The 23,513-nt window shown below is 38.7% G+C and overlaps 1 protein-coding gene across 1 annotated transcript in view; it reads left to right on the forward strand.

Annotated features, from left to right (window-relative positions):
• Nucleotides 1-5,356: 5,356 nt before the first annotated feature.
• The window catches only part of shank2b (SH3 and multiple ankyrin repeat domains 2b), a gene marked incomplete at its 3' end in the record, with an annotated part of 96,257 nt that continues 78,100 nt past the window's right edge, over nt 5,357-23,513 (forward strand). The window contains exons 1-5 of the mRNA XM_081356874.1: nt 5,357-5,589; nt 14,524-14,717; nt 18,154-18,357; nt 20,268-20,339; nt 22,947-23,055. Of these exons, the coding sequence (XP_081213000.1) occupies nt 5,553-5,589; nt 14,524-14,717; nt 18,154-18,357; nt 20,268-20,339; nt 22,947-23,055 (616 nt within the window). The 5' untranslated portion in view covers nt 5,357-5,552. The remainder of the gene's footprint in view (nt 5,590-14,523; nt 14,718-18,153; nt 18,358-20,267; nt 20,340-22,946; nt 23,056-23,513) is intronic.

Here is a 23,513-nt window from a genome sequence, read left to right on the forward strand (position 1 = left end):
ATTTAAAGTACTGAATCGGATCATTCTAAACGGTCCTCATGTTGGGTTGAATACTCTGATTCATTCTAGTGAATCGGTTCAGCGGTTCAGTGGCTTTTTGTCAGAAGAGACAGTGGGAAACGTCTCAGGTTACGACTGTAACCATAGTTCCCTGAGAAGGGAACGAGACGATGCGTCAATGACGCTTTGGGAACGCTCCTGCGTGATTGCGTCTGAAGCACCTATGTCAACTAGTCCAATGGCGAGAGTGGGCGTCACGGGCGGGTGACGTGACGACCAGGAAAGGATAAAGGACATCCGGTTTAGAACCGCGCTAGCTTCGAAAAGGGCCGAAGCAAGTCGATCACAGGGATGTAGTAAGTATGGCAAAGTGACGCATCGTCTCGTTCCCTTCTCAGGGAACTATGGTTACAGTCGTAACCTGAGACGTTCCCTTTCGAGGGAACTCGCGATGCGTCAATGACGCTTTGGGAACGAGAATGCCCAACACGCCATACGAACCAGAACCTGTCTGTGTGAATACTGCACAACTAAGACAAGAGAACTGGAGAACCTGGGGAAGCACCCAGGTCGAAGTTGCAAAACCTTACGAATGTGAGCGGAGAGGACCAGCCTGCCGCATACCACACCCTACAGGGATATCTACATATATATAATAAGGCTTCTAAGCCGCCATACTCCTGTCCTGGTCTAAAATCACCACGGAGGAAACAACCAAAGGTCCCCCCCTTTCTCCCCCTCCTCAGGGAAATACCACCAAAAGGGACATGTAGGCACTAAGGCTGCCACGTACACCTTCAGTGTGGAAGGGGATAACCCTGTGGAAAAACAAGCAAGCAGTAACTCCAGCACTGTACCAATCGGGCAGTAACTGGGCCCGAGACCCGCAATATGAAGTGAAAACCCATCACTAAATACATAAAGTTTCCTCGTGGAGAGAGCTCTGGAGTGAAGTATGGTCTCCACAACCTCAGTTGAGAGACCAAGTCAATGAGTTTGGCCCCCTCAGAGGCCAAACCCACAGGTTCCATATATCTGGGCTGGGGTGAAGGGTCACCCCTCCCACTTAAAACCAAAGGTCCCTCCTGACTGGAATCTCCAAGGGAGAGCCATCGAGTAGAGACACCGGGTCTGAGAACCAATCAGACCGGCCAGTACGGTTCTACAAATAGTAGACTTATTCCGTCCCGGCGGACCTTCTCCAGAACTCCTTGGAGCAGAATAATCGGGGAGAGATGTACAGACGTAGCCTCGGCCATGTCCATACCACAACGGTGTGTGAGGGAGAACCAAAGTGGACCATGCGTCGTATCCTGAGACGTGAACAGATCCACTTGTGCCTAGGCCATAAACCCCCCAAAATGTGCTCCACCACCTCGGTGTGGAGCCTCCATTCCCCGGGCCTCAGCCCCTGCCTCAACAGGATGTCTGCTCCTACATATTTATGTAAGAGACCACTGACGTGTTGTCTGTAAGGACAAGCACATGATGGTCCCTCAGGTCTGGGAGGAATGTCTCAACGCATTGAAGACTGCCATCATCTCCAGGTAATTTATGTGCCAAAAAGATGATGACTCCTCCACAGGCCCTGAGATGAGTGGCCTCCCAATACCGCTCCCCAGCCGGTGAGGGAAGCATCTATCGATATAGCAACTCGATGGCAAAGAGCTCCCAACACCGGAACCTGGGAAAGGAACCAGTATTTCCTCCATATAACCAAGGCGCGGAGACACTGCCACGTGATCTTGATCGTACGAAGTGGGTTTCCCCTCGGGGAGAACCCTCTGGTTCTGAGCCACCACTGCGAGAGTCTCATATACAGTAGGCCAAAGGGTAACACATTGGACGCTGCTGCCATGAGGCCCAACAGTTTCTTAAACTGTTTCACAATACGTGACTGCTCACGTGAGACAGGAACCAATAATTCCTCCATATAACCAAGGCGCGGAGAAACCGCCGCGTGATCTTGATCGTACGAAGTGGGTTTCCCCTCGGGGAGAACCCCCTGGTTCTGAGCCACCACTGCGAGAGTCTCATATACAGTAGGCCAAAGGGTATCACATTGACCGCTGCTGCTTGAGGCTCAACAGTTTCTCGAACTGTTTCACAATGCGTGACTGCTCATGTGAGATAGGAACCAGTATTCCTCCATATAACCAAGGCGCGGAGACACTGCCGCGTGATCTTGATCATACAAAGTGGGTTTCCCCTCGGGGAGAACCCTCTGGTTCTGAGCCACCACTGCGAGAGTCTCATGTACAGTAGGCCAAAGGGTATCACATTGGACGCTGCTGCCATGAGGCCCAACAGTTTCTCGAACTGTTTCACAGTGCGTGGCTGGCCTAGCTTCAACTCTTTTGTGGTTGCGAGGATAACAGCTACACGAACGGGCAAAGTATGGCTCGCATCGTGACTGAATCCCATACCACACCAAGGAAAGTGGTTCTCTGTAGTGGAGAAAGCACACTCTTCTTGGCATTGAGTCTCACCCCAATTTCTTCATCTGAGCGAGGACGACATCTCGATGCCGAACTGCTAACTGCTCCGATTCCGCCAGAATCAGTCAGTCATCGATGTAGTTCAGAATGCGTAGCCCTGCAGTCTGGGGGGCCAGAGCTGCATCTACGCACTTCGTGAACGTGCAGGGTGATAGAGTTAGACCGAATGGAAGCACCCGATAATGGTATTCTTTGCCCCCAAAAGAAAACCTCAGGAATTTCCTTTGTTGAGGGAAGATGGAAGTAAGCGCCTTTTAAATCTATTGTGACTATCCAGTCCTCGGATCTGAAAAAAGTCACAATCTGTTTGAGTGTGAGCATAATGAACTTGAGTTTCATGACTGCACGATACAACAGACAAAGATCTAAAAATGGGAACGCAGCACCCCATCCTTTTATGGAACAATAAAGTAGCAGCTGTAAAACCCTGATTCTCTGTCGGGAGAGTACACCTGCTCTATAGCTCCCTTCGCTAATAGAGACTCTACTTCTTGCTCCATTACCAGAGCCTGCTCGGGATGTACTAACGCGAGTAGCACCCCGTTGTAACGAGGTGGAGGAAAACTAAACTGTATTCTGTAACCTCTCTCTATTATCTGCAGGACCCATGGAGATATATTCGGCAGATTCTTCCACTCTGTCAGAAAATCTACTAAGGGTACCAGTCTCTCGAGACTGGCCTCTGGTGTTATTGTAACAGCCACTTCGGTGACCTGAAGCATTCTGGCAGGAAACAACCGAACTGACTCTTTTTGAACCCCCTCAGAGGGTGCGAGTTTGACACAGTGTCGTGGTGACACTGAGCCATGTGCTCGCTGGAAACCGCTGCGCCCCGAGACCAAGGGTGCGGGGTTGGCAGAACGGCCTCCTGAGGGCACCGAGGTGGGGCGGGCACCGTATAATGAGGTGTACACCGCTCCACCCCGGTCGGGGTTGCCCTCAGAGGTCTGACACCAGTGGCATCAGGACCTTGGCTGAAAACCTTTTTCACAGAAAAACAGTCCTCAGATCCATCTTCTGCTTTAAAGGCTTCTGTTGAGAATGCCATTCTGGTCCCCAATCTTTCTGAGGGGGAGCACAGGAAATGACACTCTGTCTGTACAATGAGTTTGTTAATGGCTAGAGCTGCTCCGCCCAGCAGCCCCAATTGCAAAGTTATAAACTCTAAACTCATTGTCCACAGAAGATTGAGATGTAGAATCTTCAATTCCCTTAACTCGATGCTCAGCACATTCATCTCCTCGGAGGTGGACAACTGTAGCACCAAACTATACCATTTAATTCCTCAAAATTAAATATAGAAAAAGATCATCCAGACAAGTTAACACGGTCTGGATGAATTACTGAACATATACATGCATCTAACTAATGAAAGTCAGATAAGCACATTTTAAATGCAGCCCACTTATTTAATTCCTCAGAATTAAACAGCAAAAAAATCAACCAGACAATTTAATATAGTCTAGATGAAAGGCTGAATATATATTTATATATAGGCTTATATATATAAAATAGTTTCAACATGCAATAAAAGAATCATAAATTCATAGCTTGCAATACACAATTTTATTTATTTATTTTTTAATAAATGCATTGCATTTGCATAACCACTGGACTCTTATTGCAGTCTTTTTTTAAATAAACAGTAGCATGGGGAAACTCTTGATAGTGAACACACGTCGGAAATGTTCATGAATGAACGTAGCCAGTCCACTATTATTGTTATAGCAGACCCCGTAATCTACGCGCTGCCTCAGCACCCGCGAGATCCGAGCCAAAAAATCTTTATTGACTTTCTTCCCTCGAGAAAAAAGCCATCGGGAGCAGAGCTAAACTCTCGATAGTGCAAAAATTACACGTCGGGAATTTATGAACACTGTCAGCCTCCTTATTTTACTAGAGCTGACCGTGCACGCTCCACTCCCAAACAAACAACACATGAATCGCGTGTGTCCCCACTCGTAATGAAGCAAGGGCGGGGAGGAACACACAATCCAAAGCTGTTTGCTCCCCATACTCCTGTCTAGATATATATATATATATATATATATATATATAATATGCTTGTGGTTGTGGACATGTATCGATGCTCAGCACTCTACCTCCTCAGAGATAGACTGCTGAAACACCGGGCTCTCTAACCAGGACGGAAGAAGCCGCGGCGCGTGCTTCCGATCGCAGAGAGAGAGCGCTGGATCCCCCGGATAAAGCCAGAGAAAAGGCGGAGCCCGTCTCTAACCTCTCCACGAGATCTATTTGCCTGAACACCCTCCTCAAAGAGTGACAAGCGGGAACGGAGCGAGTACGATAGTAACTCGCAATGCTCGTAGTCAGCACCCTCGAGCGCTGACAGAACATGCTCCGTTTCAAACAAACAACACGTACACCGTGTGTATCCCCACCCGTAAAGACAGAGGGCAAGGAAGAACACACGATCTAAGGTTGTTTTGTTCGCCATAATATTTATGCTTGTGACAGACAACAATAAATAAGACAGACAGTATAACACAGAGCGCTTGCTGAGGCACAGAAGCTAGCGCGGTTCTAAACCGGATGTCCTTTATCCTTTCCTGGTCGTCACGTCACCCGCCCGTGACGCCCACTCTCGCCATTGGACTAGTTGACATAGGTGCTTCAGACGCAATCACGCAGGAGCGTTCCCAAAGCGTCATTGACGCATCGCGAGTTCCCTCGAAAGGGAACTGAGCTGAACCAGAGACTGATAAAGTTAACATTTTTCATCAGTTTACCAACTAAAGTGCATAACTCAGATGCATATATTGTAAATATATTTATTTTTATTCTTATTTTATACGCGGTAGCCATACATTAGAAGAGAAGGCCCCTCATACCAAACTGACCAATCAGAACGCAGCATCGTTTGCCTCTGACCAAAATGCGGCCGAAAAAGTATCAACGCTAAAAGAAAGTTACCTCTTTCCGCATAAATATCAAATCAGAATCATTCAAGCCAAACAGGTTTTAGTCGTGTATCAAACATTAGGTGCAGAGAAACTTGCAAAGTTTGCAAAAATAATGATGAAATACAAATGAATGAAGGATCTTATTGAAGAGCATGTTCTGCGCATGGGTGAGTTACGTAGATGGAATAGCTCTACATGCATACATAAATGTTTAAAGGTTCGCTGCTAACGTTACAGTATTTAAAGTTATGAGTTGTTTCACCCCGTTGATTTACTACACTGATATAAGTTTCTGTTGTGTTGGTGATCGAAGGAATTATATAACGAGACAGTGTTTAACAGTTTTTAGATATCGAAGTATTTCTTTTAGCATCGGACAGTTCGATTAGGCTAATTCAGTTCGTAAAGACGGTTCATGAAAAGCGATGCACAGATTCGACTAGGGTGTTTGATAGCTTAAGTTATTCTAAAACCCTCATTGTTTTTGTGCCAGCACAAATGTCTCTGATTATTTTTTTTATATTGTTTTTAGTTTAATAGCAGTCAAATAGAGAACACTAAATAACAGTTCAGAGAATGCGAAATTAAGAAAATACAACAATAATAATATATTATAAAATGTTGCTCTCTTAAAGGTACAATCTGTAATTTCTTCACGCGCCAGAGGTCGCATTTTCAAAACCATAACAAAGGTGAGGCTTGATGACGCTATGAAGGAGAGTGGAACTATGGGAGATGTCGTTTTCACCACCCAGAGATGTATGGAATTTACAAATCATATAAATTATATATCAGCTAATAAATTAGTTTTTATATCACCTGTACATTTGATCACACTATTTTATGTCAACGTAATGAATTAGCTGCAAGGATCGTGAAATGTAATGCTGTATTAGCCAGTTATATGTGACTATTTGTCAAATGATTTGGTGGATTTATGCTGCGTAGTTTTACGCGTTTAAAATAATCGTACTAAAAGTACATTTGAACAAGTAATCGCTAAATATTTTTGTGCAACACATACTGTAATTTCACTGCCATAGACTTGGTCACCAGACTTGGTAAAAAGCGTTACTGAAGTACAAACCAAGTGCAATGTAATTGTATGTGTACAATAAATAATATATTTTTGCTTACCTGACTATTAAAACACACGCGGAATCTCTGTCGACAGATCAAGTCCAAGTTTGTCGCAAAGCTCTCTCCATCCTGAAAACGCCACGCCGATATTTTGTATCCGTTTGTCCCAAAGCCTGCTTGCCTCAGTTGATCTAGGCTATATTTACGTTTTTTTCTTTCTGGATTCTCTGTACTCGCTAATCAATAATCGTGTAGCATTATGACTGAACGACGCAACAGCGCCGTGCGACATATTGTATCATAGAAATATATACATAGATACCTCATTAGCAGCTTACATAAAGCTGCCCATTGAAACGGACACTAATTAGGCATCTAAGTATTATTTCTATGGTTTTTACAAGCGGAAACCGAGGATAACGTGGATATTACGTCATTGATATGCGACAATGACAAGGGACGAACCATTATTTTAAAAAATTACAAATCCTTGGGAGCTTTTAGGATAGTGTAAGTACACAACTGCATGAAATATATCACACTGCAAGTGGTTTTTGAATATTTTATTACAAAAATCTTACATATTGTACCTTTGAGTAACTTTAGTGCTATTTTTTTTGTTTTGGTTTTCTGCTCTGCTGCTTGTAGAGTAGGCTAGTTCCCCAACACTGAGCATCCATTTATCAAATTAATGCAGATAAGTGCATTTCATTAAGATCTGATGGCTTCATCATTATATTATATGCTCTTCAGATAAGGACTGTGGTGTAATTGACAATTCGTGGAGTGAAGGAATCATTAAATGGGGCCTCTAAATTGGTTACGTTTTCCCTAGAGAGTGAGTGGTTGAATGGATTGATGAATAAAAATATGAAAACCTATTTGAGAAACAATATACTGCCATTGTTTGTAGTCTACTGATATGGTGTAGGCCTAAAGCAGCGGCGGTCCTCCGGGGGCAATAATTGTCCCTCGTATTGACGTGCGGATTCCTCGATGAGCTCAGATTGAACGCAGGCAGCCCATGGGAGGGGTTAGATGACATGTTGTGATAGAACTGGGCCTTGCTTCTCATTTATTTTTCATCAGCTTTACCTCGCTTTTTTATAACACTGGTGTTCAGACTGTGATTTGTTCTGCTCGTCTTGCACCGGCGTATACGTGAGCCCTAGTCTTGCCCTATTTTACAGCTGTGTGGTGTTGCCGTTAAGTCACCAGGGGTAAGGCAAGCGGACACAGATCCAGGCCAGCCCGTCCCCCTTTCCCTCTCCCTCTCTATATGCCACTTTCCCCTCCCTGTCTATCCCTCAGTCTCACTCTATTGCTCCTTTGAGTCCCACAGCTCCGTTTCTTTCCGCTCTTCGCTGTGGTTTACTTGTTGGCCCAGATGAAACCCATACTTTAGTTACCCTTCTCCTTTCAGGTAGTTCACAGAAGCTTCACTTCTATTGCTCAGTCAAATGCGGCATCTAACGGCTATGGACATGAATGATTGCACACCGTGTGGTTTGTTGACGAGAGCTGTCCTATTTCTTTTCTAAGAGATTGGACTTAGGACCGTCGCCTGGCGGATGATAAAATGGCTGAGAAATCTCTTTGAAGGAGGGAATCAGCCATATTTGCAGACCAGCTTGTCAAACTCTGTAAAAAGGGGTTGTAAAGGAGCTATTTTTAATATCATAACCCTTTTGTTTAGCTGTTGTAACTTAATGTATTTAGGTTAATTCTGTGATGTTAAATAGTGTTTTGGACTTTATTCATTATTTTGGGTTGATAAGATTTTTTATATTTTTGAAAGAAGTCAAATAAATGCAGCTTTTGTGAGCATTAAATACAGTAAAAAACAGTAACATTGTGAAATATTTTTACTATTTAAAATAACCAATTTCTATTTTAATATATTTTAAAATATAATTAATTCCTGTGATGCAAAGCTGAATTTTCAGCATCATTAGGGTAATCCAGTCTTCGGTGACATTGAAGATCACATGATCCTTCAGAAATCATTCTAATATGCTGATTTGATGCTCAAGAGACATTTCTTATTATTATCAATGTTAAAAACAGTTGTGCTGCTTCATATTTTTGTAAGAAAGAAAAAAAACAGCATTTATTTGAAGTAGCGATTTATCACTTTTTATCAATTTAATGCATCCTTTCTGAATAAAAGTATGAATTTCTTTAAAAAAATTAAATTAAATAAAAAAATTCCTGCTGACCCCAAACTTTTGAATGGTATATTATGTTAGCACTTTATTAGGTTAGCATATTTTTTAGTATACAGATTTTAGCACAGGCTCAATCATCTAGAACATCATAGCAACACCTTGGCAACCATGATCCTCCTAGCAGGTTTGCATGAGCAAGCACAACAATTTGTTATTGCTCTTTTTGTTTTATGAGGATGGGATTGGAGTTTTAGAGTTGCTATATTGCAAAAAATATATACCCAAGAGCTTTTGATGCAACATCCACAGCACTTTTTGATGAAAAATAAATTGGTTGTGAAATATTAATGTTTGTGCATTGGTTTAATGAAGGGTGCAGTATTAGATGCTTCTCAAATACAGTATATATGTTTATGGGAAGGTTGAGCTCTCGGAGAGCTGTCAGTTCCTGCTACTGTCCGTGTTTCTGAAACAGCAAGTTTAACTGCCCTCAGGCAGGCTTTTGGAATAGAGCAACCCTGTGTAAAATGATACAGTGACTACGCAGAAGTGAACCAGCCTTCATATGAGATGTTCCTCAACAAATCTCAGGAAGAAAAATATTACTTCTGTTGTTTTTCAGGATATTAGGGTGAGCTTAATTCCTTCCAGAATCCTTCTTATGCTCCTTGATGAGCGTAGGATATTAAGTTACGTTTTAAGCCTCCTAACACGTTATGACAGTCTAGACCAAACCAGCCATTAAAAAAAAAAGCTTAATGCATCACTTCCATTAACTATAACAATGCAAATGTGTTAAGTAGTCGTCGTGGCAACAGTGGCAGACATTCAGAGTGAATATTTTGGCAGTACTTTTAATAAATAATTGCCGTAATGAAAAAGCATCGGTGTGTGTTTTTGAAGTTAACAGGGAAAATAAACTTTAACTTATTAAATACAGTAAATTATGCTTCTAGGTCAGTATGTGCTTGTTTTTTTCTGCTTCCTGAGAAGTGCTGCCATATATTAGCATCTTGTATAATCAAGTGTAATAAATAAATACCCAAAATAGTCAGAAAACACAAGTGACTCTGAGCTAATAATGAATTCTGGAAATTAAATGTATGATTTTGTAATCTAATGTATAATTCTAATGCATCTGGGTATGTATATCATGTCCAAAATATGAAATCTAATGTATAATGTATGAATTATGATTGCACAAGCTGCATTCGAAGCCATCATAAATTGACAATAAACGCACACCTGTGACCACATATTCTTTATTAATGCACCAAATTGCTACGTTTTATTTTCCAGCATATTAGTTCATATTTTATTTCATGTAATTTCATATTATGATAATAATCATAGATTATTTTCCAATTTATACTCAAAAACAAAAAACAATTTATGTTTTTTTATCGCTGCCTTTTTATAAAATCAATAGGCCACTCAAGGTGATTTTTGCAGTGATTTGAAGTGGATTTTGGGAATATAATAATTCATATGCATCATCTTAAAGTGCGTGCTCATCTTTACATTATAAATTGTATCTGTATTTAAGTTAATCTGCATGTAACCTCTGCAAGTTTTTTTCACTTTCATATTTTATTTGAAATAGTTGTATCACTTATCATATTCATATTGTTTTTTACACTTAGTCTATTTTCCCGTGTTGTATTTTTGTTTTGTTTTTATAGTTGCCATTTTGCAAAAAAAAAAAAAGAAAGAAAAAAAGACCAGTCAATGTGATTTATGCAGTAATTTTGGGAATTAAAATGATATTAATTCAACATATATTGCTGATTGTATCTTCATGTAACCTCTGCAAGGTTATGTTACGCTTTAGTGTTGCTTTGAACTTCTTACAAGCAAATAATATCTAATTAATTCAGCAAGATGAAAGCATGTACTGTGTAATTTATTTAAATGCCCACAACTGGATAATATTCACTTCACAGGAAACCAATATATCATCGAGCGCACAATAACACAACTGTGAAAGGACTTCAGTGCTGTCTGTGTGTTTATCTGCCAACACTGAAGTTGTGTAAAATCTGCTGGCAGCTTCTTAGCACTAAAGTGAATGTGGGTGCAATTTCCTCTCCACGCTGTAAGGTTTTAATTGGTGGTACCCTTCAAGCGATAGTCGACAAATGCTTCCTGCCTCTTGAATCCCGTCTTGGTGGCGGGCGATTGTAAAGGTCGAGCGAGAAAACCAACACTGACAGCCCTGATGAATGACAGGGCCTTCTGACTGAGCCACGGGGGAGAGAGACACAACATTAGCGTATGAAACCGTTGGCTCAGTTTCGCTACAAGCATGGTCACACTCAAAGTAGCCTATAATGTTTGAACATTACTTCCACACACCATATAAGTGGATTGTTAGTGTCTAGGTTGTGTGACAGCATCTCATAAAAGCATATAGTTACAACGAAGCCCCCTTAATCGTGGTGTTTTATTCAATAGCAGTTATTTGACCACATACACACGGTAGTTTAGCGTTATAAAGATGCGCTAGCACGGAAAGGTCAATTTTAATATTCTCGAACCCTTCACAGGGTAAAATGGAAAGGAAATGTGATGAGCGCTTCTAATTAATCTTCAGCTGTCTCGTTTGCACATGCCGTGATGATTTAGGCTTTAGCGGAGAGCCGTCAGTCAGATATTTCACCTGACCTCTTCGCTTTAGTTACTGTCTGAGCCTCTCTCTCTTTCTGCGTCTCTGTAATTGTCTGATATTGCTTGCCGTCCCCACCTCCCCCAAACACCCAGACATTTTGTTTGCCATTCAAAAGTCTTGTTGTGATTTCAAACGCTTGTGTACACTTCAGAAATATGGCGTGTGCTAACCCAAGACACAGAAAACAGCTCCATCTGTCCCTTTTGGAAACCTTTAATCCGATGTAATGACTAACAGCCAAGAAAATATACAATAAGGGTCCAAATGTCTGTGAGCTTCATGATATGGGATTTAAAATGTAGCTACAAATAAACAAAGTTTTAGGATGCAAGACCTCATAAAATATATATTTTTTATTTTTTAGCGGAGTAAAAAGTACGATATTACGCTTTGGAGTGTAGTGAAGTAAAAGTAAAAGTTTCCCAAAATAAAAATACTCATAATATATCACTAATAATAATATATTAATTATGCTTCATCCTATATGCTAATCTTTACATAATAAATTAAAGTTGATTGTATCTGTATGTAATCTTTGTATGCTACATTACGTTATAATGCTGCTTTGAACGACTTATATAATGAAATAATGAAAATAAACAAAGATTTAGCATTCATTTTAAATGAACCATGGCTGATTTGTTAATTCATCAGAAGTTTGTGATAATAAACAAGACCATTTTCATTTTCAGGTGAGTGTCAGTTCAATTATCCCTGCAAGGTAGTGAAGACCCAAAAGATGTAGAGAAGAAATATTAAAATGACGTGATATACAGTCTGACATTTCAGAGTACTTGCTGTACTTCTATAGTCATCCTCAGATGAACTATAAACACGCTCAGTCTTGGCAGATAGGGACTGTTCAGCAACATTTGGTGAACCCAGCGAATTCACAAAAGGCCACCGAGAGATAAACAAGTGGAGCGAAATGACCAGATAGCAATATAAAAATATTATGTATGGGAATAATAAGCACTCGAGTCAACAGAAAACCAAAATTGCCCCTCTTTATTTTATTAATATGTTCCTGGTCTTGTGTGATTCATCGGTGCACATTACTTTAATTCAAAATAAAAAAAAGATTGTCTTGGTAATCTTTTGTCAAGTTATAATAACTTACTTATACGCCTCTGAAATTACTTCGCCTAGACTGGACAATAGGCTGATCCATCAAATGACCCTCTTCAGGAACCATTTTAAACACTTAGAGTTGGCTATGTGGTTTATGATGTTATATTATAGGTTATTCATCATATTTTTATGTTATTTTATTTTATTTTTCACTTTATATTATTATCCAGAATTTAATTTTGCTTTTATTTTCTAATTTTCTTTTTCAGCATTTTATTTTTGGTTACAGTTTTTCTCGATTGCTTAAACACATTTCTTGAAACTATGCTTCGTATTCTCAAAACTGTAAACACAAATCCATAACGTCTCACCCAATTCCCCAAACATCCTATTTTCAGGTCAAAATGAAGCTCTACACTCAAAACCATTCACTCTTGCTGAAAAACCAAACTTTGCCCTCAGACAGGACACACAAGCCCTCAAAATCACAACACTACAACATAGTCTAACACACTGGTGCAATAAATTCAAAACAACATTTCCAAAACTGGTAAGTTATGTTGCTTGTGGTTCCCCCCCTCACAAACCTTTTCACATGATGAACACAAAAGACACAACCAATGGATACATTGGCACATTTTTATTCATTCGTGTACTACACAATACAACACACACGCAACAAAACAAAACATTTTTTTTCTGTTTTACTTTTCTTTTCTTTTTTTATTCTCTCCTCAAAATTTTTTATATTTACTTACAGTAAGATGTGTGTGACCATCATATGACAGTAAAAGAGCACACACAAACCTTATTCTAATATGTAATTGTATTGGAATGGTAAAGAGTGTTGGGACGTGACAGGAGGGCCTCCACTCAAGGATACAATATGATGAACTAAGAATGTTCCACATATGGTTGAAATACCATGATTTGCCTAGAAAGATAACATTCTGGGAGTCAAGACTATAAAGGAGAAAGGATGCCCTCCCTTCACTGTCACACTCTGCAGCCACTCTGTGTGACTGTATGAATGCTGGCCTTTTCTTGCAAGAAAATAAACCTCATCAAAGACTATTGGCAAGGTTTGTCTCTTATTCAGTGATATCATTTTGTTTGCCACCTCCCTGAAGGTTCTCGAGGCGACGGTAAAGCGACTCAAATTTGGCCTTACTCGTAGCCCAGCCTCCCTCATTGTCATACCATTGATAAAGACATGGGCAACTAGAGTGGCTTGAATTTCATCTGAGACTGCTTGTCTTCTTGCCCTTGCCCTTCCTCCTCCTTCTTATCCCTCCTCAATCTCTTCCTTCATGTCTTTCTGGATCCAAAACTCTATAAACTATTGAAGGATCTGACTGATGTGTGTTCAATTTTGACTCTTAGTGTTTCCACCTGGGTAATTGTGTGCTAACTGAGCTGAAGCTGTGCTGACTTGAATGATATTGAATGCTGGTGCGTTATACATGACAACATGGTCTAGGCAATGAGAAATGAAGGGATTTGTGTGTGGAGTTTTGCAGTGACAGTTCAACAAATCTGACTCATGTGTCAAAACAGGGAATAGTGTTTATAGTTTAGTCAGTGAAATGGGTGGGCTTTTTGATAAATGGCATTATGGTTTTGAAATTTTAGTTCAAAAGCCTGGTTATAGTGTTTAAGCAATCGAGAAAAACTGTAATATGTTATTTTATTTTCTAAATTATATTCCAGTGAATTCCAGCATTTTTATTTATTTTATTTCCAGTTAATTCCAGTATTTTATTTTCCAGTATTTTTTATTATTATTGTTTTCACTGCCTTTTTATTAAGAAAAATAGGTGATTTTTTGGTGTAATTTGGGAATTAGAATTATATTCATATGCTGAAGTTTAAGTGCATGCTAATCTTTACATTACTGATCATTGTTGATTTTATCTGCATGTGATCTTTACAAGGTCATTTTAAACGAGAATATTCCTATGAAGTACTTTTCATTTTCCAGCATATTTAGTATTTATTTATTCATTGGTAAATATTTTTCTGTAGTTTAATTTAGTTAGTTTACTAAAGTTTTTAATTTATGCATTATGCACGCTATTGAATTCATTTGTAAAATTTTCTCTCTCTTTCCACAGTGTTGATCATGCCGCGGAGCCCCATGTCTAGCGAGGAGGAAATGGCTCAGAGTTTCTCGGACTCGGTCAGTTCGGAATCAGACAGTTCCCGAGATGAGCCTCCCAGGCTGGATCGACCTATCAGTGGCCGACTGGACAACAGCCTGCGAGACACAACACTCATCTGTGTGGTCATCCCTGACCTGCAGCAGTCTGTGCGTTCACACACACATACAAACACTCAGCTGTTGGGCCATGTGGAACTTTCAAAATGATATTATTAAAGCAAATTGCTTCCCTCTAACAGTCTTTAGAGCTGTTTGGGTTTTAGTGGACTAAAAAATGGAAAAAGATGCAACAAGGCAACAAGTTTTTGACCTATTTTACACTCGTAAAGTAGAAAATTACATTGTCATGCATTAAATGAAGAAATTTCAGAAAGGCAATATCATGTAGAGACGCTCTTTTCCATATGTGAAAGTAATAGTTTTATATAATTGAAAATTTGACACACAAGCAAGCACAACAAATGGGTTAATATGAAAAATACAGTTTACTTTATTTACTTTATATTTACTTTAAAGGAACACTCCACTGTTTTTTCATATTAAACTATGTTATTCCCTTAACTAAGACGAGTTGATACATACCTCTCTCGTCTCAGTGCGTGCACTCAATCACTCTGGCGTGTGGCGACACTTTGATAGCACTTAGCTTAGCCCAGTTCACTCATTAGGGACCAAACAGAGATGAAGTTAGAAGCGACCAAACACCTCCACGTTTTCTCTATTTAAATAGGGTCCCAAGTGCTATTCCGCCATACATTATAGTTATCCTTTTTACCCGCTCAGAAAAGCGTCATGTTTTATTTTGTGTCACCATACTTGGTTGTGTAACTACTTGTGTAACTGTATTTAAACAGTGAAAATGTGAAGGTGTTTGGTCGCTTCTAACTTCATCTCTGTTTGGTCCCTAATGAGTGAACTGGGCTAAGCTAAGTGCTATCAAAGTGTCACCGTGCGCCAGAGCGATTGAGTGCACGCACTGAGACGAGAGAGATATGTATCAACTCGTCTTAATTAAGGGAATAACATAGTTTAATATGAAAAAACGGTGGAGTCTTCCTTTAAGTTAACTTTAAATCCCAAAATGACCCTTTTTTAAAATCCATAACAACGTCACTACAACAGTAGTTTAAAATCTACTAAAATATAAAAATTTATGACAAATATATAATGGGTTGCAATACTTCATGCATTACACCCCAATTTATTGTAATATTGCAACCAAACCAGGCTAAAAATGTTGTAGAATTTGATTTATTGTAAATCACTAATAGAAACCATTTTTACTGCTCATGCTCCAAACAGGATATCTGTGCCTGTCATTACTGAAAATGTTATTTTATGAAGAAGCAGAGGATTGAATTGTGCTGGCACATTGCTGATAAGGTTATGGTTAGCATATTGTGTTATTTCCAGTGTCATATTTATTGAGCGTTACAATTATCCCGGTTTCCATATTCTGCGTTTACATGTCAACAATAGCATCTCAGTCACAGTAACTGAATAAGAAGTAGGCTAGAGTTTATTATATCTTAACACACACAAAAAAAGGAAAAAAGCAATTTTTCTGATGAGTATTCTTTCAAAGTATCCCAAGAAACAAGAAGATTAGGTGGGACATAACGTCACTTTTTGATGCTAATGATTTTCATTAGTGTGGAGGACATTCTAGAGAGCATTTGATTGGACAAAAAATCTGTGCAGTGCAGGATGAGTTATCAATTTTTATGGTTTGTTTTACCTGAATAAAAATACTAAATTTAAATGAATTAATCTGAATTTTGTCAATATTTAGGAGTTCATTAGCATGATATCAAAACATATGGGCACAAAACTAAATCTGATTTTATGTGCATTTAAAGGTGCTGTCACATTTATGATTGTTTAGCGAATTTTCGACGATGGGCAAATCTAATTGATTCTATAGACCTTGCGATCTGGATTTTTCGCAAAAAAAAAAAAAAAAAAAAATCCATGCTGATTTCGCAACGGGTTTACCAACAGAAAGCGGTTTGGTTAGAAAGTGACTTCTTTATGAGCTGTTTCATACACCGCAAAACTACAGACAATAGACAAATGGGAATTTTTTTTTTCACAAGTTATTACCGTTTAATTATTAATTTTTCCCCGCCATTGACTAAAATTTCCGGCTTTCCATGTTTTCACTGTTATACGGTAGGGGGCGCTATTGCGCATCTTCTGAAAGAGTACTGAATCTCCTGATCAAAACACAGGCGAATAAGAAGCAGAAACAACAAGCGATTTCATATTATGTAAGTAAGTCCCGCCCATCCGTTATACCCCACTGGACCTCTAGGTTGAAAAATCGTCAATGAAAGTGAATGGGAGAAAATAATTATTTTCTGGTCCCGTTTGAATTGTGCCATGAATGTGAACATATGTTGTCTGTGAATTTTTTTATATAATTTTTCATGTTACGAGTTTGACAGTATATGGTATGATTCTTCGGCTAGCAGTTGTGGAAAAGACATAACGAGAAAGACTACATGTCGCCTATGTGACGTCACCCCGTAAAGTTGACTTACCCGTGGTTTTCGCCAACCTCAACGATTTTGTCCTCTCCCTGAAAGAAGGCGGTGAAGTGCACCAAAGACACAGCCATGTTTAGCGGGATCCGTGAGCTAGTGTCCGTGTGCAAGTGGTGGTGACGTTTCAAACGCGTCGAAAGCAGCGAAGAGTTGTAGTCCACATAGTGCTGTCACACAAAGTCTAACCGTATTAAACTTCTACCCGCTAAATTGTAGCATTCTTTACACGAAAAATTATATTAAAAATTCACAGACAACATATGTTCACATTCATGGCACAATTCAAATGGGACCAGAAAATAATTATTTTCTCCCATTCACTTGCATTGACGATTTTTCAACCTAGAGGTCCAGTGGGGTTAGCGGAAGGGCCGGGACTTACCAGCTCTATATGCATATGTAAAATAATGCGATCGATCACCAACATTAAACAGCATATAAATCAAGACTGCCTAATGTTACTGAATGAAATGTGACTGTGAAAGCATTAGGGGTGGTGTTGATGAACTCGGATCTACTCCCATCTATGTTTTGATAATCTTTTTCTCAGCTTTTTGCTCAAAATATTGCTTTTTTTAATGAAACTTACCCACATTCAAGGAATGCATGAAGCTGGAATAAAACGGGGTTTTGTTTAAAGCCAGAAGCTCTGTTCTTTCTTTTGATATATTGCATGTTCAGATATTCATACAACAAAATATTCGGGGGTTTTTGTGAAAATGATCAAAAATACTGTTTAAAAAGACACTGGAGGGGAAAGAGTTAAGGTCGAAGAGAGGGTTGAAAATGTTCATAAAAAATGAAATTACGATCTTAGGGACATACAAAATGCATTTTTGTGTTATACGACTATTTATTTTTATTTATAAAATGTCATTGTCAACCAATACCAAATAATGTCAAAAAGCACAGTCTGTGTTTTCTTCTGTTGTTTTCTCTCTCAGCACACAAATGTTTTCCCCTTGTTAATCTGTACACCTGCTATAGGCTGATAGAGCGTCTCTCTCTCTTTCCCTCTCTCTATGTGGCTTTGCCAGAAATCCATGAGGTTCAGTCCTGATGCCACAGTATGGGTTGCTAAGCAGCAGATCCTGTGTACACTCACACAGAGTCTGAGGGATGTGCTCAACTACGGGCTTTTCCAGCCGGCCGTGGACGGGAGGGAAAGTGGTTTCCTGGAGGAAGAACGTCCCCTCAGAGACTATCCGCTACCCTCCACTAAAGGCGTTCCGAGCCTTGAGGTAACACGTCAGCTTAAGCTCGATCCATGATGTAACTGTGGCACAATACATGCAAGGATGCCAGAAGGGGACATGGGACATCACTATCTGCAAAGTACTTCCACAAACAAGCACAGGAATTATGCTTGTAGATGCTTAACTAGAAGTTAATCTGCCTTGAACTGCAGTCCTGTCCCTAAAAGGAAGATTTAGGCAACTTTAAAGCTCAAATAGCACACATCTTTGTACAAAACATTCCATTTAAGTGGTTTTCCAAAATATGAGCTCAACATTTTGGCTTTTAAAAACTCCAGTATACTTGCACTATAGACTTTCATTGAAAGTGCTTTTTGTAAATACAGCTATTAATGTTTTATTGATTTGGAAACACTTTACAATAAGGTTTCATTTGTTAACATTACATTAGTTAACATTAATAATGAACAATAATCTTAGTTCATTGTAATCTCAACATATATTAATACATTTTTTATGTATTTTTTGTATTTGTTAATATTAGTAAATGTACTGTGAACTAACATGAACAAACAATGAACATCTGTATTTTTATTAACTAACATTAACATAAATATATTGCTCACTGTTAGTTCATGTTAGTTAATACAATAAATAACGTTAACAAATGAGACCTTTTTTTACCCTTTTTTTTCTAATTAAGGAACAAATCAAAATGGTTTTCTGTGGCAATCAACATGAACAATAATTAATATAAGTAATCAAAATAATTTTATTGTGAGTATAATTGACCTTGTCTAATTAATATTTATGTCAAGGAGGATCATCTTTTATTATTTATATTAAAGGAACATCAGAATTGCTTTCTGTGGTAATCAACATAAACAATAATTAAAATCAGTAATTCAAAAGGTATGTATTATTTACATATTTTCCTGTTATCTCTGTAAAGCTGCTTTAAAACTAAACGTATTGTAAAAAGCACTATATAAATAAATGACTTGACTATTATTTATGTAAAGGATGATTTATATTTAATTTGTATTCATTTAAAACATTTTTTTTAGAAATAAAAGAGCATCAGATTTGTTTTCTTTGCTAATCAACATGAACAATCATTATGATAATCATAATAATTTTGTATATTGTGACCTTAATATACTTGCTACACATTGCATACACAGATCGAAAAAGTTTCAGCATGAAGAACAAATAATAAGGAATGAATTATTTTATTGTGAGTATAAAATATTCATTCATATTATTCATGAGGCATGACAAGGATGATCACAATGACAAAATGGTTTTGACATTGATGATAACTGCTCTAAATTGCTACCAACGCAGCGTTATATGGCCGGAGTCCTCCTTAAGATGTGCTTTCTGTACAGGAGCATTCTCAGCTCTCTCTGTGAAAAGGCTGATGTCAGGCTGGTGTAACAGCAACCTTTGTAGTTCTCCTGTTCGTTCAAGCCCCAGGGCCTGATATAATCATATCACTATCAAGCCAGGAACCAACCAAGAAAAAAAAAGCTGCAAATGGAGTATAATGAAACATATTTCTATTTTATCATTTGTTTGAGCTAAAGATTATATAAATTATTTAAAAACATTATCAAGATTGTTTATATGCTCGCTCGCTTACAAAACGTGAAATAGAATAAAACTATAAAAAATGATGTACATGATATTTGTTTTCTGTTGTACTTTTTTATTATTTGGAGATTATTATAGTTAGTTAAATTTTATTTCTGTGTCATGCCAAACATTTGGCCCATCCCACATGGGATTACAAGACACCACAAACTTATTTAGCAAACATCTTCCGGTCGCATATACAAATCATATTATAAGTGTATTTTTTTGTCAAAATGTTTTTTACATTGATGGAATTCATTTCTAAATTAAACCAATACAGCATATAAACTATATTTTTCTCTGATTTAATTTTGCAGTTCCGCTACAAGAGCAGAGTGTACCAGCAGCCAAACGTCAATGAAAAGCAAATCGAAAAACTCCACACACAGGTGAGACTTATTTTTTAAAGAAATATTTTGAAATGACATGTAGATTAGCCTACTATGCATATTTGTCTATTTTTGACATGCAGGTGGTGATTAACTTATTTTTCGTTATGATAATTTAGTGTTTTACGTACATATCAAATGGAAGCTATTTCCTTAATTGCAAGTTGAACAGGGTGTCGTGGGATACGACTGTTAAAACAGGAAAGAAACATTTGAAATCTTGCTTTTTCTATTGTCACTAGGGTTGAATATCTGACATACAACATTCATTTTACATTCTGCTGCTAAATAATGCAGCAGGCCGGAGCATTTGCATACATTTGGGCTTAGCAGGACTGTTGGGTTGAGATGTTCATTGATGTTGATGTTTTAGTGTTTTGCCCAGTTTTTGCTCTGTGGTCATGTGCGTTTTTGCAATCACCGGTGGAGGTTATTCCACGATCCTTGCCCAAAAGCAGTCCTGAAGCTCTGAACCATGTTTTAATTGCTGACTTCTTCCAGCACTATGTGTCCTCCTGTGCAGTGCTCGGTGTCTTTATTTACAACCTATTTATCTCTCGTCCCTACATTGCTTCCCTCAGCATTTAAAACTCTCCCTCTCATTGCTCTGAGCTTTCAAGCTCCCTTAATAAGTTATTATATTATAGCTCCGTAAGCCGCCAGGGTTTGACGTAGGAACAGCTTTGTGTACGTCCTTGTTTCTGAGGAATAGATATTCATCCCACTTCGATGAATTATAAATGCAACAGTTGCAAATGCTTAGTGGGGACAAGTCCAAAGTCCAAATATCAAAATATTGTAGGGAGTTGTTTCCCAAGCCCTCCTCAGACTTGAAGCTCTCGCAGGTTGCCAGATTGAGGACACACAAAAGGACTGAGCGCAATTGACAATGCAAGAAGACAAGCCTCATGCTGCAAGTTTATCCGTGTTTTAATATGCCTCTAGAGATTTTTAGATAGATGCTGAGGTTTTTTAGGTCGGGTAGAATCTGCAATCGCTGACCCAGTTCGTTTGCTGGCTTCCTTAGCTGCAATGCGCTGTGTTTCTCAGCAACTGGCAACCCGGGGTGTTGAAATACTATAGGGTAAATTGATTGAAACAAAAACAGACATTCCGACACGGAACGCACATTTCAGAGTAGAATATCTGGCTGTAGCATTGTTTTTCAGAGAAATTATGTGAACTATAAGTATGTGAACTAGTATAACATATTATGGTATTTTTATGCTTTAGCACAATTACATACAGCACCTTAAGGGTAGCTATTTCTACCTGATCTGACCCATACAAATGTATTTTATTGGCTTAATCCATGGAAAACTGGACTCTTCTCTTTCAACTCAATAGCAGTTGCTCGGCTGGCACATGAATTCTACCATCTTTGCTTATAGCTCTCATAACGCATTCAAGTCATGTTGAAAAGATTGTATATATGAGAAAACATGGCAGACCCTATGGATCCAGCATCTGTAGTTGACAGTAAATTTGTTGAAATGTATGAAATTGTCTTTTTTTCACTAACAATAAAAGTACCATGTTGCAAGTACAATATTTAATAGCATTGTATAGTTATGAAAATAATTGGATAATATAACCTTCAGTTTACAACACCTTCATAAGTTAAATAAAAGCATAAAAAACACACCTGATGCTCATTCTTTATTCAGCATTTTGTAGAATTATAGTAAAGTCTCTTTAAGGCAAGTCATTTTCAGGCAGTTATTTCAGTCATGCAATTACAGATCCTATCTCTTTGAATGGGAAAACATCAAATTCTCCAAAGCTGCTCACCAATTTTATAAGAATATATGGCTACTTTTGTATGATTATCAATGCAGAATGCCTTTTTCCATCATAAAAAAGGTGGAAACACTAGATAGTAGATGCTATGCTAACTATGCTAACCACTTAGTCCTTGACCCCTTTAACCAAACATTTTCTGGTTGAATTAATCTTGAATGAATAATATTTTTGAATGAATAAAACCAGTTTTAGATGATTTTTGTTGGAAAAACACTGACAAAACACTTTGCAACGTAAGAGGGCGAATGTTGTTCCATTTTTTAGTTAGCCTAATGGGTTTAAAGTTGTTAGCTGGCATCAAAGTGTGAATTATTGAAAGCTAGTGTTGGTAGAACGGGATCCAGAAGTTAAATAATGCAAACTATAATTTTTTGTGCAGGTATGGCAATTACTCTCTCTTCTTGGAGGCTTTTGTGTGCGTGCTTGGTTGTGTGTTAGAGTTGACGCATGTTGATCTGTGTTTGTAGCATGCCGTAGCTCGCTCGTATCTCTTAGCTATGCCAAATCAGCTGTGCCCCCCCCCTCTCTCTCTCTCTCTCTCTCTCTCTCTCTCTCTCTCCCTCTCTCTTTCTCTCTCTCTCTCTCTGATGTCTCTGTACTGGGAGCTGCTCTCCTATCTATTTTTATCCAGCCTTGTATCGTGGCATGTGTGTCCCAGAGATCTCAACATGAGAGAGGAAGTGAGCTGAGACCTTTCACACTGTTCATTTCCCTCACTTGTTCCTGTTCCTTAACTTCCTCCTCAGTCAATGTTTCTTGTTTCCCCTCACCTGCTCTCTTGTTCTCTCTTACATCTTCTGTTAGGTCAACCTGAGAAAATTTATGGAATACATCCAACATCATCAGGTGGACAAAGTTGCCAAGATGTTGGAGAGAGGGTTGGACCCCAACTATCATGACCCAGACACTGGTGGTAGGGGATGCCATATCAGATAACCTCCCAAATTCCCCATAAAGGGCTATTCAGGCTCTATTTAGTTGTTCTCAAACTACTGTTTTTGATTGATTACATTTCTTCTTTATCAACAGTTTGGTCAGACCATTACATTATATTTCAGCAGTTTATAATTAACATATTTACTCACTGATTTAATCCAATGGTTATGTCTTATTTTGCATGGCATATATGGTTAGGAATGCGCCAGTACGCTATCTATCTATCTATCTATCTATCTATCTATCTATCTATCTATCTATCTATCTATCCATCCATCCATCCATCCATCCATCCATCCATCCATCCATCCATCCATCCATCCATCCATCCATCCATCCATCCATCCATCCATCCATCCATCCATCCATCCATCCATCCATCCATCCATCCATCCATCCATCCATCCATCCATCCATCCATCCATCCATCCATCC

The sequence above is a fragment of the Scardinius erythrophthalmus genome (genome assembly GCF_964197995.2).
Source record: "Scardinius erythrophthalmus genome assembly, chromosome: 24".
NCBI classification, from domain to species: Eukaryota; Metazoa; Chordata; class Actinopteri; order Cypriniformes; family Leuciscidae; genus Scardinius; species Scardinius erythrophthalmus.